This window comes from Bombina bombina, chromosome 6, assembly GCF_027579735.1.
Source record: "Bombina bombina isolate aBomBom1 chromosome 6, aBomBom1.pri, whole genome shotgun sequence".
Lineage (NCBI taxonomy): Eukaryota > Metazoa > Chordata > Amphibia > Anura > Bombinatoridae > Bombina > Bombina bombina.
The window spans coordinates 356885631-356904162 of record NC_069504.1 but is presented as its reverse complement, the minus strand read 5'-3'; the positions used below and the strand labels follow the sequence as shown (position 1 = coordinate 356904162).

General features: G+C 35.1%; 1 protein-coding gene across 2 annotated transcripts; it reads left to right on the top strand.

The window, feature by feature from the left end:
• The first annotated feature begins 1349 nt into the window (after positions 1-1349).
• On the top strand, positions 1350-18318 carry B4GALT7 (beta-1,4-galactosyltransferase 7). 2 transcript variants are annotated; one of them, XM_053719826.1, is made up of 6 exons: positions 1350-2063; positions 2515-2859; positions 12013-12238; positions 16609-16692; positions 16865-16969; positions 17682-18318. In XM_053719826.1, exons 1-6 carry the CDS (start codon positions 2014-2016, stop codon positions 17835-17837), a joined length of 966 nt encoding a protein of 321 aa, XP_053575801.1. In that variant the 5' UTR covers positions 1350-2013; the 3' UTR covers positions 17838-18318. The 2 variants fall into 2 exon arrangements, with proteins under 2 accessions (XP_053575801.1, XP_053575802.1); XM_053719827.1 differs by having other exon boundaries at positions 1350-2077.
• The last annotated feature ends 214 nt before the right edge of the window (positions 18319-18532 follow it).

The window sequence follows — 18532 nt, the reverse complement described above, 5'->3', positions numbered from 1 at the left end:
TCCCATTAAATATAAATAGCTTTCTGCTCACATACTTTTTCAAGCAAAAAAAAAAAAAAAAATCATGATTGTTAAATGTTGTGCTTTTTATACGAATACTAGATAAAAATAAGTACAATATCCTTATTAAAGGGACAGTAAACACTACAGCATTTACGGTAAATATATGCTTAAAGGGATACTAAACCCATTTTTTTTTTTCTTTCATGATTCAGATAGAGCATGAGCTTTTAAGCACCTTTCTAATTTACTCCTATTATCAATTTTTCTTTGTTCTCGTGCTATCTTGATTTGAAAAAGCAGTACTGTAAGCTTTAGAGCCAGACCATTTTTTGTTCAGCACATGGGTAGCACTTGCTGATTTGTGGCCTAAATGTAGCAAACCAATCAGCAGCTCTACCAAGGTGCTGAACTAAAAATGGGCCGGCTCCTAACCTTTTATTACTGCTTTTCTCAAATAAAAGATAACATGAGAACAAAGAAAAATTGATAATAGGAGTAAATTAGAAAGTTGCTTAAATTGCATGCTCTATCTGAATCATGAAAGAAAAAACGTGGGGTTAGTATCCCCTTTAATTGAATCATATATTTTGGGATAATAAACCCAATTTTTTTTCATTAATGATTCCGATAGAGCATGCAATTTTAAGCAACTTTCTAATTTACTCCTATTATCAATTTTCTTAGTTCTCTTGCTATATTTATTTGAAAAAGCAAGTATGTAAGCTAAGGAGCCGGACCATTTTTGGTTTAGCACCTGGGTTGCACTTGCTGATTGGTGGCTAAATGTACACCACCAGTCAGCAAGCACTATCCAGGGTGTTGAACCAAAATGGACCAGCTCCTTAGCTTAGATTCTTGCTTTTTCAAATAACGATAGCAAGAGAACCAAGAAAATTGATAATAGGAGTAAATTAGAACGTTCCTTGAAAGTGCATGCTCTATCTGAATTATGAAAAGCAGAATTTGGGTATTAGAATCCCTTTAAATGCAGCAAAGAAATAAATATGTAATTACGTACTTCTTTTCATTCAAAGATTTTTTTTAATGTATTTTTTATTTAACTTTAGTACAAGTTAAATATTTATCATTACTAACGTATTTAGCTTTTTTTTATTATTTAAAGAAGCCTAACGATAACTTAAAACAACCTAAAACCCACTTTAAATATTTTCTCACAAACGTTTAGATCTGATAACCGATCCCCTCATTACATAAATCTATGGATCATATCTACTAACATATAAATTCCAAACTTAAACCGATCATGATTTTGTTGAGTCAGCATAAGAGGAACTTTTGTTTGGCGGAACGTTTGAGTCAAATCTTTCTTTCCGGGGGTGGGTCGATGTATCACACTTACCCAAGAGCCAGCGTGTAACGGGGTTTATAGCTCTACAGAGAGAGCAGGCTAGGAGATGGTTGTAGGCAGTGAAAACTCATTTTTGTGAGCTGAGCCCGTTATATATGTTTTGTTCGGGATTTCATAGCGGTGCTGGCAAAAATGTGTTCGGGTGTTGTGTAATGTGTAGGAGATATTACTATATAAAGGACTTTATAGGAAACATTCTGTAGGTACATTCACTAGTTATATGTTTGGTAATTATATTAAGAAGATAGGTCTAGATCAGAAGTCTGGAAAGTGATTGAGTGTTTTTATAAGTATTTTGAAAACTATTTATGTGTGGTAGATTATTTTTGCATTATGTCTTTTAATTCTGCATGAAGAGGTGATAGGTATGCAGTGTTGCTATTTTGGTTGTGTTACATTTCTTTAATCGCGTGACTTTTAACAGAAACAAGTGCTAGTTTTTAAAGTTGAGGAAAATTGTGTTGTACAAAAGATGATTGATGTTCTACAATGTATTTATATTAACTTTTACATCGAATTGTATATGTGGGGTGTCTGCTGATGTAGCAAAGTCTGCAGTGTTACAAATTGTGGGTTTGGAAGGTTATGGCTTTTAGGGTTCTGATTTTGTTAAGCTGTGCACAGAGTATCAGATCTCAGAGATGTATCTGACTCGGAGGAAGCCAGCCCTGTACCTAAGAGAAGACAGCAGGTAACCCTTAATTGGTAACCAAAGTTTGTTTCTTTGTAGTAGTGGAACTAACGTGTGCAAAAATATATACTTTATTATTCTTACAAATAGTAACATATGTAGTTTATGTATGAGCATATGTGTCTCTTGTTGTTAATGGTGGCCATTAGTCAATTTCCCCTTTAAGCATTAATCTTTACTTATTTTAGGTCAATACAAGAGTGCACATCACATATATAATAGGGTATATTAAATGTGCCCTTGTTCCGTTAAAAAAAATTAAAGACACAATAAAGTAGTGGGATTTTTTTTTTTTTGGTCTATCAAAAGATACAGTGCTAAAATATATTGCCATTTTATATACATATATATATAGTTTGAAAGTATGTACTGTCCATATATGAATTATATTGAATTTACTAAAGTGCCAAACTCATAAATTCTGACATGGATTATTGTCTTTCTTTTTTAGGTCTGGTCTGTTGGGTATCTTGCCCAGGAAATGTAGCATCTTCAAACTGTTTCTGATTTGTCTGATCATTGGTTTCTTATCTATGCTGTGGCTGCAGCTTAGCTGCACAAGTGATGTCAACAAACGGGGCCAACTAGAAGAAATGTCTTATCCAAAGTCCTGTCCCCAAGTCCCTAGAACTGTTAGTGAGGATCCCTCATGGGGTCCTCACCGTCTTGCTTTACTAGTTCCCTTTAGGGAGAGGTTTGAGGAGCTCCTAAGCTTTGTACCTTACATGCACCAATATCTGTCTCAGAAGAAAATAAGACACACTATTTTTGTCATCAATCAAATTGATCATTTCAGGTTTGTGTTTTTCTTGCAAATATCTATTTATTATAAACTGAAGCAAACAGGCTGAGGTGGTTTCTATTGGATAAAAAGCTCAATTGACCATGGAGTTATTAGAATAATAGTTAATCAAAGTATTATATTTAATTGTTTATTGCAAAAACGCTCTCATAGTTTAACAGTTGTTACCTTCTGAGAAAGGTGTATAAAAATGGTGCTGAAGCAGGAATTAATTCATACTTGTGAGTTGCAATGTCATACATTTCACTGTTTATGTTGTAGTAGCCTCTGGGATGTGTTAGAAGCTCTCTTCAAACAGAAGTTTAGCTGTAATGAGTTGATTCATGAAATCCAACAAAAGACTTCATCTGTTTATTTTTATAGTCTGTATTGCATTGTACATAATCTTTCTCAATGTCCATCAGCAAAGATTAAAATCAGATTATTATTTTTTATAAACTGAACAATTTATAATCTTAAAGGGGTTAGAAACAATTTGAGATTCAAGAGTTGAGAGTCAACACCTGAATTGTTGTTTAAAAAGAAAGAAAATCCCTTTATTACCCATTCCCCGGTTTTTCATAGCCAGGGCCGCCATCAGGGGATGACAGGGGTGACTCCTGTCAGGGGCCCAATGGGCCAGGGGGCCCCATGAGGCAAGAACAACTATTATTTAAAAAAAAAAATTAAATTTTGGCAGCCACCAGAGGGTACTATAGCAGAGTGCTATTGAGCGTGGGAAATGTTATTGCAAGGAGTAAATTATTCGCATTTGAGAGGATTTCTGAGTGTGCACTAAACCACTATGCACAGTGTGAGACAGACTTGGCACTTAAGTTTGTACAGTGTGTGCTTGAGTCAGATGGCAGATCACTTTCATTTGCAGATGAGGTAGGACTTGCTTAGTAAATGTTGTTTATTTGTTTGTGCAATTTCGGATTGTAACTTCAGTGTGGTAGTAGTTGTATGGTGAGGTCAGGGGTCCATAAAAACACTTTTTTTAAGCAATATGCAGCAGTGTATTAATGATTATTTGGCAGTGCTGTAGAAATTCTATTTTTTAAGCCATGCAGAAATGTTTCCTCCTCAATACACAAATGGTAGGTGCCCTTTTGGCAGATATGTTGTTTTTTTTCATTAATATATATACATTTTAATTACATTCCAGTTTACTGCCCCTTTATGCAAGAAGGCATTTTATCTAAGATTTTTACATCTGCTTAAAATGTTATACTCTGAATAAGATTGCTCAGTGTTTGAAATGCGACAGGTTAACTTAACACTGTTCAGTTTACACTACAGCTGACTTAATTTTGAAATACATACAAACAAGCCTAAATCCTGCATTTAACCTGACCAAATCAAATAATATGAGACTGAGTACCACAGCTTATGGTTCCACCAAGACCATATAGAGTACAGCATTTTCAAAATCCATAAGTACAGCTGACAGATGGGAACATTTGTACACCATATTTGAAGTAGTGCTCTTGGTTGGGGAAAAAACCAAACATATGTCAACCTTTCAAAAGTACTTTTCTTAATCTAGCCATCTACCAAGGTTATTAATGTACAATTTTGAATTCACAGAATTATTTTTGTTTGCACATTTCGAAATATGATTATTTAAAAAGTGATCTCTTAATTTCTGCATGCCACACACAGTTGATTTGGGGGATGCAATGTGCAGAAATTTTACCTCCTGTGACTGTTTCTGTGGGTGTCTGTGTTTATGTATTCGTTTGTGTCTCTATGAGTATGTATGTTTTTTTTTCTGTGGGTCTCTCTATGAGGGTGGGTGTATATGTCGTTGTGCTTTTTCTATGGGTGTCTCTGTGAGGGTGTGTGTATGTATGTCTTTGTTTATTTTCTCTGGATGCCTCTGTGAGGGTGGGTGTGTATGCCTTTGTGTGTTTTCTGTGTATGTCTCAGTGAGGGAGTGTGTGTATGTCTGCATTTTCTGTGGGTGTCTCTGTGAGAGTGTGTGTATGTCTTTGTGTGTTTTCTGTGGATGTCTCAGTGAGGGTGTGTGTGTATGTATGTCTTTGTGTGTTTTTCTGTGGGTGTCTCTGCCGGTGTTTCCTTGGGTGTATGTGCAAGTTTGAGTTTGTGTGTGTGTGTGTCTATTGTCTGTTCCTTTTTAGGACATTTTGACCTTACTACTGATTATTCACATCTTTCTACAGACTTTGAGACTGAGACCTTTCCAGAAGTCACCAATCCACCATTTAACTTTTAAATTATTGTTTAGGCAGTTCAGGGCCCTTCCTTTTAGCCACTGCATGCTGTTGTCTCATTTAGTTGGCATCTTCCTTGACAAAAAGATAATCAGAAGTCCATATTTTTGTTTTGTAAATCTCCCTTTTTTGACAAAACTGTAGTCTACCTCATTACTTGTCAGGTCAATGTAAACAAGTGCCGAGTGTCTGTTTGGGTGTCTGTGTCTGAGTGTGTTTGTGTGTTTCTTTGCGTGTCTGCTAGAGTGTCTATATATGAATTCTTATGTATGAGTGTGTTTCTGTGTTTGTGTGTTACTACCATTACAACATTTCCAAGTTTGACTACACTTCAGAATAAAGTGCATATACGTTTTAGTCACTTGGTCAAAAATTTCACATGTCAAAGGGGGGGGGGGGGGGGGGATGGTTAAGTCATGGGTCCCAAAATTTCTAGCGGCAGCCCTGTGCATAGCTAAAGGTTATAAAAATACATGTTATACCTTTGTAATTACTTTGTATCTAAGCTTTTGCAGACTGCTCGCTTATTTCAGTTCTTTTGACAGACTTGCATTTTAGCCAATCGGTGCTCACTCCTAGGTCACTTCACCTGCATGAACTCAATGTTATCTATATGAAACACATGAACTAATGCCCTCTAGTGGTCAAAATGCATTCAGATTAGAGGCAGTCTTCAATGTCTAAGAAATTAGCATATGAACCTTCTAGGTTTATCTTTCAACTAAGATTACCAAGAGAACAAAGCAAGATTGGTGATAAAAGTAAATTGGGAAGTTGTTTAAAATTTCATGCCCTGTTTAAAATTACTTGCCCTGTTTAAAAAAATGTTGGATTTGACTGTCCCTTTTAATTATATGTAGTAATACAACTTTGCAAAATATGTTCATTGTTTGTTTTGCCCTCTTTTCCATGTAATCCAACCCCTGAAATGTAATTGCATACTTCTGAAGTCTAGCCCTTCTACATAAATGCTCCTATTTGGCTTCAGCTGATAGCACCTACAAAACAATACAATTTTACTAACATAATAACAGTGGCATGTCATATCTTTTCCAGCAACAAGTCCTTGCATTGCCCACTACAATTTCTTACTAGTTTGGTGCTAGTGAATATTTCTAAACCTTTATGTGTAAAATTTGTTTAATGCATGTATATTTATGTAGTATTTTTTTTGCATGGTGGACGTATGCCATTAAGAAAGGTTAGAAAAAGAGGAATTAAATTGCATCATTTAATAGACATAGCGGCATGCAGTTCAAGTGGTGTAAATGCACCAGTTTCGTTATCTTCATTTGTAACTGAACATTTTAGTTCTATAAATACTGTTAATTGTAGAGTGAGTCGAGTCACAATGTTGCTGCATGCATTTTATAAACCAGGCTAGAAAAATATCTATGTAGTTTACCACTCATAGATGTATTGTTACTAGTTTGCAGAGAGAAAAATCTACTAGTCAGTTAACATAAAACACAGTAAAAAGCCTAATTTCTTACTCCTCCTCGTTATTATTATTATTATTATTATCTGCAATTTCTTAGCTATTAAAGGGATATTGAACCCAATTTTTTTCTTTCATGATTCAGCTAGAACATGACATTTTTAGCAACTTTCTAATTTACTCCTATTATCAATTTTTCTCCGTTCTCTTGCTATCTTTATTTTAAAAGCAGGAATGTAAATCTTAGCAGAAAGCCCATTTTAGGTTTAGCACCATGGATAGTGCTTCCATATTGGAGGCTTACATTTACCCACCAATAAGCAAGAATAACCCAGGTTCTCAACCAAAAATGGGCTGGCTCCTATGCATCACATTCCTGCTTTTTAAATAAAGATAGCAAGAGAATGAAGAAAAATTGATAATAGGAGTAAATTAGAAAGTTGCTTAAAATTACATGCTCTATCTGAATAATGAGAAAAAAATTGGGTTTTTAATTATGCTAGTGTGTGTGTATATATTATGGAAACATATTCAATATGAATAATAGTTTTTAGTATCGGGTTCTTTTATCTGATCTGAAAGCTTGAAAATAAAATGGAAGCACTTCTACTATTACTTCTTAGTTTGAATAAAATTGTTTAATTGAGAGGAACAGTATACTGTAAAATTGTTTTCCCAATTACTTATACCAGAAGCAGGCTATAAAATGTATGAGCAATTGCTGTGTATTTATATGAAATAGCTTGTTTTGTTCTTCAACACCATAATCCATAAAATGTGGCCTGGATTTGCAGGAAAATCAGATCTCCTTATTGTATCACTTTATATTCACACACTTTCTTTATCTCTGTCTGTATACGAAGCCCAATAAAAATTGTTACTTATCTCTCCTACCCCCACTGGGAGTGTACTTTCTTCTGCTTGCTTTGTTTACATAGCTTTTCTATAGCCAATACTTAAGAATTGACATTTTCAGTGTAGGTGGGGATACCAAAGGCAAAAGCTGTGTGAACTATTGCTAAAGGCAATGAGATTTCACACACTTTATTGCACAACATTCAGAAAAATCTGCCATTTATGTGATAGTTTGTACAGTTTTGCATTTGCAAAAAATGTTTGAGAAGTCTTAAAGGGACAGTCAACACTAAAATTGTTAGTGTTTAAATGATGGATAATGCCTTTTACTACCCATTCCCCAGCTTTGCACAACCAACATTTTTATATTAATATATTTTTTTAACATTTAAACCTACATTTCTTCCTGTTTCTAAGCCACTACAGACAGTCTCTTATCACATGCTTTTCACTACAGGAGACTGCTATGTTATGTCATGTGGGCCATATAGTTAACATTTTGCTCACGCCTGTGAAGTTGTGCACAACACAGCACTAATTGGCAAAAATGCAAGTCAATAGATAATAGTCATGTGATCAGAAGGCTGTCAGAAGAGGCTTAGTCAGCCGAAACGCGTTAAACCCGTGCTGCTTCCACTATACTATGCGACAATCCTGTATGCAAGTCTCCTACATGTTTTAAAGTTGTTTTTGGTGTTACTTTTACTCAACTTGAAGGAGTGAATTGTTGCTTTGTTTTTTCCATTACATACAAGGTAATCATAGAGTTAACAAGTGTATTAATATAACCATGTTGGCTGTGCAAAACTGGGGAATGGGTAATAAAGTCATTATCTATCTTTTCATACAATATCAGTTTTGGAGTTGACTGTCTCTTTAAATGCAAAAAAATCCCCCATTTCATATACACTAAAGGGTAGTTTGTATTCTAATGGTAAACATTAAAACTGATGGTAAAAAAATTTAAAGGGACACTGAACCCAATTTTTTTTCTTTCATGATTCAGATAGAGCATGCAATTGTAAGCAACTTTCTAATTTACTCCTATTATCAAACTTTCTTTATTCTCTTGGTATCTTTATTTGAAATGCAAGAATGTAAGTTTAGATGCCGGACCATTTTTGGTGAATAACCTAGGTTGTCCTTGCTGATTGGTGGATAAATTCATCCACCAATCAAAAACTGCTGTCCAGAGTTCTGAACAAGGAAAAAAGCTTAGATGTCTTATTTTTCAAACAAAGATAGCAAGAGAAAGAAGAAACATTGATAATAGGAGTAAATTAGAAAGTTGCTTAAAATTGCATGCTCTATCTGAATCATGAAAGAAAGAATTTGGGTTCAGTGTCCTTTTAATTAAAGGGATAGTAAACCCCAAAATTTTCTTTTATGATTCAGATAGAACATACAATTTTAAAAAACTTTCCAATTTAATTCTATTATCAGAGTTTCTTCATTCTCTTGTTATCCATTGCTGAAGGGACAGCATTGCACTACTGATAGGAAGCTGAAAATATCTATTTAGCCAATCACAAGAGACAAATATGTGCAGGCACCAATTAGCAGCAGCTCCCACTAGTGTAGGATATGTGCGTATTCATTTTTTAACAAGGGATACTAAGAGAACGAAGCACATTTGAAAATTAAAGTGAATTTAAAAGTGTCTTAAAATGACATGCTCTATCTGAATAATGCAAGTTTAATTTTGACTTTCCTATCCCTTTTAAAGGGACATAAACACCTTGTATTCATAAGACTTTTCTGTAGTATTGCAATCAATAAAAAATACCAAGTTTCTTTGAAAATTATCTGAATACATTTACATTAGTCAACACCCCGGCACCACCACATGCCTTATTTTGAGGACCCAATCCAATGGAGTAGACAAGGATTGCTACTGTTAATTTCTTTACAAAGCCTGCATTGTTTTGCAATATCTTATCTCATCTTCCAAAGCCAATTGGGTACAAATATTTTAGCAGGGTTAGGCCTGCAAAGTCTGCAGTGTCCACTTCACATAAACATTTTATATTACAATCTCAGTGTCTCGTGTCCCTTTTTTTTAAACTGGGTAAAATTTTATTTTTATTGTCAGATGTAAAATTAGCAGCTATAAAATCTATTCCTAGGGTTTTCTAAACTTCCATACATGATTTTTTTTCTTCGCTCCCATTCCAGTATGCAGTTTACCATACAAAAACTTTGTGTGCAACTTGTGAGTCTGGGTTTTGTTTATGTCATTATTATTATTATTATTATTATTATTATTATTATTATTATCGGTTATTTGTAGAGCGCCAACAGATTCCGCAGCACTGTCCATTAAATTAGTAAACCCACTAAAACATGAAATATGATCTACCTAGAATACTTGTCTGTCTTGTACTTGGATTGGGGGAACACATGAAAGACTAAGGAACTAGCGTTTCACCTGAATTTTCCCAGTTCTTTCCCACTCTCACACACCTGGTCAGTTCAGAAATAACACATGGCAAATAACGGATTCCATATTAATGATGTGAGCCTAATGTGTTTCTGTGTGGATTTTCACTTCACTAATATGAATTCATAGCATGCATGCAATTAACATTTTCATGCTATTTTAAGCAATTCTGTAATGAAAGTGACACTAAAGTCACAATGAAGGATTCATGATTTATATGGTCCACATAATACAAAAAAAAACCTCTACAATTTTCTTCCATTATCAAATTGTGATATATATCCATGCTATGCAATAGGGCTGTCGATTTTAGTTAATTATGTTAATGATTTGTAGCAAGTATCCAATGAAATTAGCCGTTTGGCTATTTAAATATCATGAGAGCATGGTTAGAACCATATCTGAGTAAGGCTTGCAGGCCAAAATAAGTCAGACGTTCTTCCTACTTGCTGCTGTTTTTACCATCAAGCATATGTGTTTAATAAATATTTTGAATTTAAGCGCTTTGAATGACTCGCTGGTTTTTCTGCAATTTATTAGCAAGAAGTATTAAAAGAAAAAGATAAAATAGTTGCACCAATAATTATCCTACATATCATTTCACAAAATATAATCTTTTCCACATTCCTAGTTTCCCCCGTTTATTTTGGTTGCTGATTTTTTATTTTTTATTTTTTTTTATTAGTTCAGAGACACATGGAACTTTGAGTCAACATCAACACAAGTAAATGAGTCTAGCAGTTGCTGCCAGGTGACTATTACCATGACAATCACTTCACATATCTATAAGGACATGAACAACCTTATTTGAATGGTGTTGCCTCAGTGTTTCAAATGGAGGATGTTTATAATTTTATTTTTTATGGTTGGTGACAAATAAGTCTCTAACAAATTTTCAGTACCCCCAAATTAGAATTAATGTTGTGGGGTATTTGTCATTTTCCCCAAGGCAGAAAATGCATCATGTCTACAGAAAGAACAGGACACATGCAGGAAATTTTTAACTTTGCAGCACTGCTCCACATTTCTCTTCAAACAGAGCTATTCTTTGGCTGCACTGTGTAAGTTTTCCTTATCACAGTGCATCCAGAGCAAAGTTCTGAACAGTCAGATATGCAGCAGTGCTGCAAAGTAGCAGTGCATTGATTGTTGACTGGCTCTCAGATTTGTTTTTTTTCTCAAACCGGCCCACTACTGCACTATATAAAAAAAAACTTTAAAAAAAATGCTTTATTCTCCAGTTAATCAACACATTGCATTTGAACCGGTGCTTTAGTGTAACTGCCTAATTGTAAAATTTTATTTTATTTAAAATTGACCTGCAGAAAAACTTTCACTAAAGTCTCATCGCAGAAAGTGAAAAAAAGTTCTGCCTCTTGGGCCTTATGACAATCTGCTTGTAGTTGGACACGCACAGTACCAGAATTACTGTTTCTAAAGAAGGAGTCTCAAGTTTGTCTGTTGTGGAGGGGATACCTACCTTACCGGCTCTTATCATTCAGTCATGGTGATTAGCTGATAACCATCTGGGATTCATCCTTTGAATGTTTATTTTGGGGTGTTGGGGTCCCTTTTTTAAAGCCCAGAGTACATAAAAGGCACGTAGTAGACAGGATTGCAATTTAAATGGCAATCACCTGCTACCACTCATTTAATAAAAATAAAGTGTATTTTAATATGTGAATTAGGTATGTGTAAAATCTTGTCTGTGGGAGAAGATCAAACTACTAAAGTCTAAAATCATACAAAATGCTCAGAATGACTTTTCTGATGATTTTGACTACTTTTGTATTTTCTGAATGCAAAGTATTGATGGAGTTTGCATGGTGCAAAGCCACTGGAAAACCATGTTTCTTTCATTTTTGTATGGCTTTATTATGTATTGGTATGATCAGCTATTAAAATGGACACACACCTTGTTACATACACTCAGGTTAGAGGAATTTATCCTATTACTATCACCTACCTGGTAATTTGGTAATTCAATAAAGCTCTTGGAATTGCTGCTGTCATTTCTTAATGTGGATTAACATAATTAACTGCTGTTGCTTTATGATCTTGCGTTCATTACAATGAAACTGTGTATCATAGTCTTGTGTGGTTAATATAGTATTTTCCTTCATTGTACAGGTTATTATAGCCAAATAATTTGTGTTACTTCTGCTGCCCTGATCATCTGATGTTCTTTTCTATTACAGATTTAACAGAGCATCTTTAATAAACGTGGGCTTCTTGGAAAGTGGAAATGATACAGACTACATCGCTATGCATGATGTTGACCTGCTACCTCTTAATCCAGATCTTGATTACGGATACCCAGAGAAGGGACCATTTCACGTAGCTTCTCCAGAGCTGCATCCTCTGTACCATTACAAGACCTATGTTGGGGGGATATTGCTGCTCACTAAACAGCATTATGAAATGGTGAGCTGTGCTTTCAATTCATATAAAAAGAGAGAGAGATGCAAAACTTCCGTGCCTGTTCATTTTAGGGTGCCACTCAGGGTGTATACTCTTTCAGCACACTGCCCCTTCACAGAGAAAAAAATATCCTGTAGCATATCAGTCTGACCCTGCCCAATGACAGTCCAGCACCGAAATACCTGGCAATTCTTCTCTGAACAAGAGAAACAACAACCCCAGACGATTGTTTCGGCCTTCTGTGGGCCTCGTCAGTGAGGTGCAGTTTCATCTCTCTAAGAGCATGTGTGCAAGGAGTCCACGTCTGGTTTCCCCTTTTACTCTTAGGGAGACCCAAGAGCAATTTGCATAAATATAAAAAGAGAGAGAGATGCACTCAGCTGAGACAGAACAAAAGCTAGAAAAACTTCCGTGCCTGTTCAATTCCCCTGCAGCAAGCTGAAATATACACAATATTTCATATAAAATCCATAAAGTTACATATTATTAATGAAAATCAAAGATTTATTTAATACCTGGATGCTGAAAAAGGTAGCTGCAATATTAAAAAAACAAGTCACTTGATGTATAAAAACTCGTCACATTTTACCGCATTTTGCTGCTTTTATTAACGTCGGTTCACATTGAAAGTTTATAGCACCAGCAATATTCTATGTGTGATGCTCCATAAATCTAACATTTGAGTATGTGGAGCAATCAGTTGTAAGTATCTGGCCAGACTCTCACACCTGGGATGTTGCAGGCAGATAGCACAAATATGAAAAGATCTCTTCACTCTTTACCTCCCATTGCAAGAACATTTGTGAGCAGCAGCTCAGGGAAAGTAAGATATTTGGGTTTGGTGTCATGATTAACTCCTTAGATGCCAAAGAGGGTTGCAAATATATTGCAAAGGAATGCATTGCAACCCTCTCTATCTTACACAGGGTTAAGTTTGCCCCCTCCACTTGTTAAAGCAGTGTCACCCCCAGCACTGCTACATATGCAGTATTATTACTGTCAGTGTGACCTACCCAACAAGAGCCTAACATGTGCAAGTAGCAGACAACTGTGAGATTAAAATACAGGTAGCCCTCAGTTTACGCGGGGTTAGGTTCCAGAAGGAATGGTTGTAAATCGAAACCGTTGTAAATTGAAACCCAGTTTATAATGTAAGTCAATGGGAAGTGAGGGGAGTTAGGTTCCAGGGCCCTCTCAAATTGTCTTAAGTAATACCTAATACATTATTTTTAAAGCTTTGAAATGAAGACTTTAAATGCTAAACAGCATTATAAACCTAATAAAATAATCACACAACACAGACTTCACTTGCATTTTTCTACAAACAGTTCTTTCTATGCATTCCTATCTGGACTGATTTATAGACAGGAAGATCTTGTTCCTTTGAAATCTGCTCGATAGCTCAGGTTTGGTTAAACTGATTAATTTCAGTTTGCTTGTCTTTCCTGCAACACAAGCAGACTTCTCCACCTACTGGCTATTTTAATAAATGCACTGCTTCTGAATGCTTTTCAATAGCAGTCACATGACTGGAAAAAAAGGTTGTTATTCTGAAACGGTGTAAATTGAACCGTTGTAAAACGAAGGCCATCTGTAGTCTGCTTAGGGAAGTAGCTGAGACAACATAATTCATATTTAGAAGGTTCCTTTTTTTGTTTGTTGCATATTATTTGCATATGTCAATTTTCCAATATTGTTACAATTTAAAAAAGGCTAGCACTTTATTAGAGACTTTTCTCCCATATTCTACAAATAGTTGGTCTGTTAGCAAACAGGGAAAATAATGACCATCTTCAGAATTTGTTTTCAAAGATGAATGAACACATAATAAGGGAATTAATAGCAAACCATAAACAGTGCACGTGTGACCCTTCTACTGTTAGTTTTGAAAGGGTTTTAATTGTTGATTCATTTATATTATTGTGGAACTGTTTTCCTGCCCTCGTGTGTAATTTGTATTTACTTGGGGGTGTTCGTCTTGTGTGTACTTCTTTATTAGTTCTGCAGACAAATGTCTTATTTGATGGAGGACTATTTAGCCATTAGCTGCCATGTTAATTGTCTTGGTTTATGTTAATTGGGTTGGAGAACCACCCTATACTTTGTATTTTATTGTGATCCTACACCCAAATGTGTCTGATGCAGGAATACTAGTTATAATGCCATATTTAAAGATAACTATATTTTAAAGTTTTTATTGGAGTGATTATTTTGATTTCCAAGGGCATTGTGTATATTTCAACCTTTTATGAACATCTGGGTGTGCCTCATCTGCCACTTCTTTTTTATTTTAATGAAATGACTTTGCTCTGGCTGTCGAGATTTAGCACATTTTTGTTAAGATATTGCCCCTTAAAAAACACACACACACACACAAGCTAAAAAAGTATTACTAAAACCTGGAAAAGAAACCGATTCTTCCACTTCCTGTTTTTGATTTGTTGCTTACATCTATACAACCTCAGCCACTGTTGGGCTCATAGAAACACATAGAAACATAGATTTTGATGGCAGATAAGAGCCATAGACCTAGCAAGCCTGCATGATCATTCCTAAAAGTATAAACTTAACTAGTGCGTAGGATAGCCTTATGCTTATCACAAGCATTATTAAAACCCCCCACAGTGTTTATCATTACCACTAGTGAAAGTTTATTCCATGATTCCATCTCCTTTTCTGTGATAAAGTGCTAATGCAATTACTCCTGAATCTACTACCCTTCAGCTTGAGATCATGACCCTTTGTTCTTTTTTCTTTTTATGGAAAATACTCACAGCCTCAGCTTTACTAAGCCCCTTAATATACTTGAAAGTAGCTATATCACCTCTTTACCTTTTCTCTAAGCTATAAATATTAAAGGGACAGGAAACCCCAACATTTTCTTTCATGATTTGGATAGAACATACAATTTTAAACAACTTTCCAATGTACTTCTATTATCAAATTTGCGTTATCGTGCTATCCTTTGCAAAAGGAACATCCTTGCACTACCATCAGCTAGCTGAACACATCTAGTTAGCCAATCACAAGAGACAAATGAGTGTAGGCACCAATCGGCAACTAGCTCCCACTAGTGAAGGAAATGTGTCTTCTTTTTCAACAAGGGATACAAAGAGAACGAAGCATATTTGAAAATAGAAGTGAATTTAAAAGTGTCTTAAAATTACATGCCCTGTCTGAATCATGCAAGTTTAATTTTGACTTTCCAATCCCTTTAAGGCCATTGAGTCTCTCCTAGTAAATTTGACATTGTAACAGGATTACATATATTGGAACCTGTAACACTTGTAATGTTCCCATTCTATTTTTTTCAGAGCAAAACATTGTTTTTGCTTTATTTTATAGTGTATTACAGGCTAGATTATTCTTTTAATGTGGGAAACATTACTAGGAAATCACTAACAACAACAAAATAAATTAAAAAAACAAAGAAGATTTATATACATTGCAGAAGTCAGACTAAGTTAATCATAATTTAAACTTTATTCTTATACTATAAACTCCTCACGAGATGGCACTGGGTCCCTACTAGACTACATAAAATGTTCCCCCAAAATCCATCTTGTTGGAGAGAGTGCAATAAACTTAGGAGACGACTTGCATATATGGTGGTACTGCCCCGCAATACAGCACTTATAGAGTAGGGTCCTAGATCTGTGTTGCCACTTAGGCTTACCCAACGGAAACAAACCAAAATTACACTTCTCCTAGAAATGCCTAAACTTCCAAAACCAAATAAATACCTTTTTATATATACATAATGATGGCGACCAAACTCTCAATAGCAAGACACTGGAAACAGCAGGCAGCTCCCACTCTAACTAAAGTTAAAGAATGAATGTTCAGAGAACCACTCAACCTCAAAGACATCTTGAAGATCTCAGACATTTATAAAAGTTATATGAAAACCTGAAGCACCACATTATTTGCTCATTAATAAGATACGTTTGTTTTTTTTCCTGGACTATGAATACAATGTAAAGTTGTTGTTGTTTTTTTTTTTTTTCTGGTTTTTGTACAAATGATTTAATGGTGTTTCTTCAATAAAATAAATAAAAAAAAATCTATTCTTATAGCTGTATATTTATACTTTACAGTTCAAATAAATAAAAATTAAAAGGGCCATTGTAGTTGAAAAATTACATGCTCTAATCCATTAGAGCATGTCAATTTTTTGACAATCGACCCTGCTATACTGACTGTGTCTTTAACCTCTTTTGTGGGGTCTAAACACGAAGTAGACCATGGTCGATGAGAAAATGATGCAATTGTTCGACTTCAATGGCCCTTTAAGGTGATCCAAAATTATTTTTTGATGTCATTCTTAGCTGAAATTACAACCATCAATTAAGAGGACTTATTTTGTATTACAGTGCAATGGAATGTCAAATCGATTTTGGGGATGGGGTCGTGAAGATGATGAGTTTTACCGCAGGATTAAAAGCTCAGGACTCAAGGTAACTTAGATTGTGCTTTGTTTTTACTGCCAACTTTGGGTAGAAAGCTCAACATAGGATTATAATTTCATTGTTGTGAAATGGTTGATACAAATATTTGTCAATTATCTGCTCAAACACAGAGGTATAAACATTTGCATTAGTAAATAATAATGCATGTGTCTTGCTCTAGCTCTTGCGCCCAACTGGAATCAACACTGGATACCAAACATTTCGCCATATACACGATCCTGCGTGGAGAAAGCGAGACCAAAAGAGAATTGCTTCTCAGAAGCAGGTAGGGTAACTTAAAGTGACAGTAAAGCCAACATTAAACTTTCATGATTCAGATAGGGCATACAATTTTAAACAACTTTCAAATTTACTTCTGTTATATAAGTTGCTCCATATATCCTTTGTTGAAAAACATACTAAGGTAGGCTCAGGCACAGCAATGCACAAATGGGATCTAGCTGCTTATTGGTGGCTGGACATCTTGCCATTTACTCATCAGATGTGTTCTGCTAGCTCACAGTAGTGCATTGCTGCTCCTTTAACAAAGGATACCAAGAGTATGTAGCAAATTTGGATAACTGAATTAAAATGGAATATTCTGTCTGATGGGGGAAAAAAGTTAGTTGGCTCTTTAAGCAGTCACCACATTTTCTAAGTTAGTTCCTAACTTTATTCAGCCATAGGACATATTTTGGACTTCAAAAATATTTTTTATTATGGCTCATTTCATTTCCATTGTCAAAAATATCAATTTATATAGAGAAAAGCATTTTGAAACGAATTTTACGTGGAACCCATAATCACACAGAATGGCTTATTTAAAAGTTGTATTAAAATAATAAACAACATTTTGTATGTTTTTTTTGTTCTGGAATTTTTTTTTCTCTTTACAGAGCTTCTCTGTTTCATTAGGTATTTTAGTTGTGGTCACTTGTTCTGTGTATTTTTACGTTTTCTAAGCACTTGTTATATCATCCCATCTTTGTTTCTTTCAGGAGCAGTTTAAGGTGGACCGTGATGGAGGCCTGCACTCTGTACAGTATCGTGTTGAGTCTCGAACAGAGATCAGTATTGGGGGTGCTCCGTGCACTGTATTGAATGTTCTCCTTGAGTGTGACTTGAATGAGAGTCCTTGGTGTGTTTTTAACTGAACTCAGATTTCTCCATCAGAACACTCCTGCAAATGGGATGCAAGTCTGTAGCTAACCATGGATTGTATGATGATTTTTTTTATATACATTATAATAAAAAGGTAAAAAATCTTTTGGATGCTGACCTTTTTACACTGTCAGATGCTACATAGACTGAACTTGCAGATGCTTCCTAACCAGCAAAAGTTACATTTAGCAACTTTGATATTTAAATTATATTTTTATTACTTGAATAAATCAAAAACACCTGAACATAATTTTACATATAATAAGCATGAAAAATCCTGAGAGCTGCGACACCATAGCTACCTAGAGGTTTATCCCTAGTTCCTATGTACAAAGAAATTTGTATGCTTCCTCTGAAGCGTGTAGGTGGCTACTCCATCTTCTGCCTGGCTCCTAAGCTTGACATTAAACTCAAAATCTAATTTGACATGAATTGTTCAATTTTGCATAGTTAAAAATAAAAAACCAGCAACAACTTTGCTATGCACTCAAATTATTATTATTTTTTCTCTGCTTTTACTCTAACCCTGAAATGTATTGGTTTTTCCCACTCCTTCATGAGAGGCTGGAGGGCATTTTGTGGAATGCTGAACCATGACCCTCCTACATGTTAATTGGTTAGTATGTGCAGGAGCTTATAGCTTCATCTCCATTGGTTACAACAAAAGAGATATAATAAGCAATACGTT

What these genes read in the sequence shown, in the direction of transcription:
- B4GALT7 (XM_053719826.1), top strand. Translation starts at nt 2,014, where the DNA reads ATGTATCTGACTCGGAGGAAGCCAGCCCTGTACCTAAGAGAAGACAGC. An exon ending in TACCTAAGAGAAGACAGCAG is followed by an intron (nt 2,064 to 2,514) that starts GTAACCCTTAAT and finishes TTTCTTTTTTAG; the next exon opens with GTCTGGTCTGTTGGGTATCT. An exon ending in GAATTGCTTCTCAGAAGCAG is followed by an intron (nt 16,970 to 17,681) that starts GTAGGGTAACTT and finishes TGTTTCTTTCAG; the next exon opens with GAGCAGTTTAAGGTGGACCG.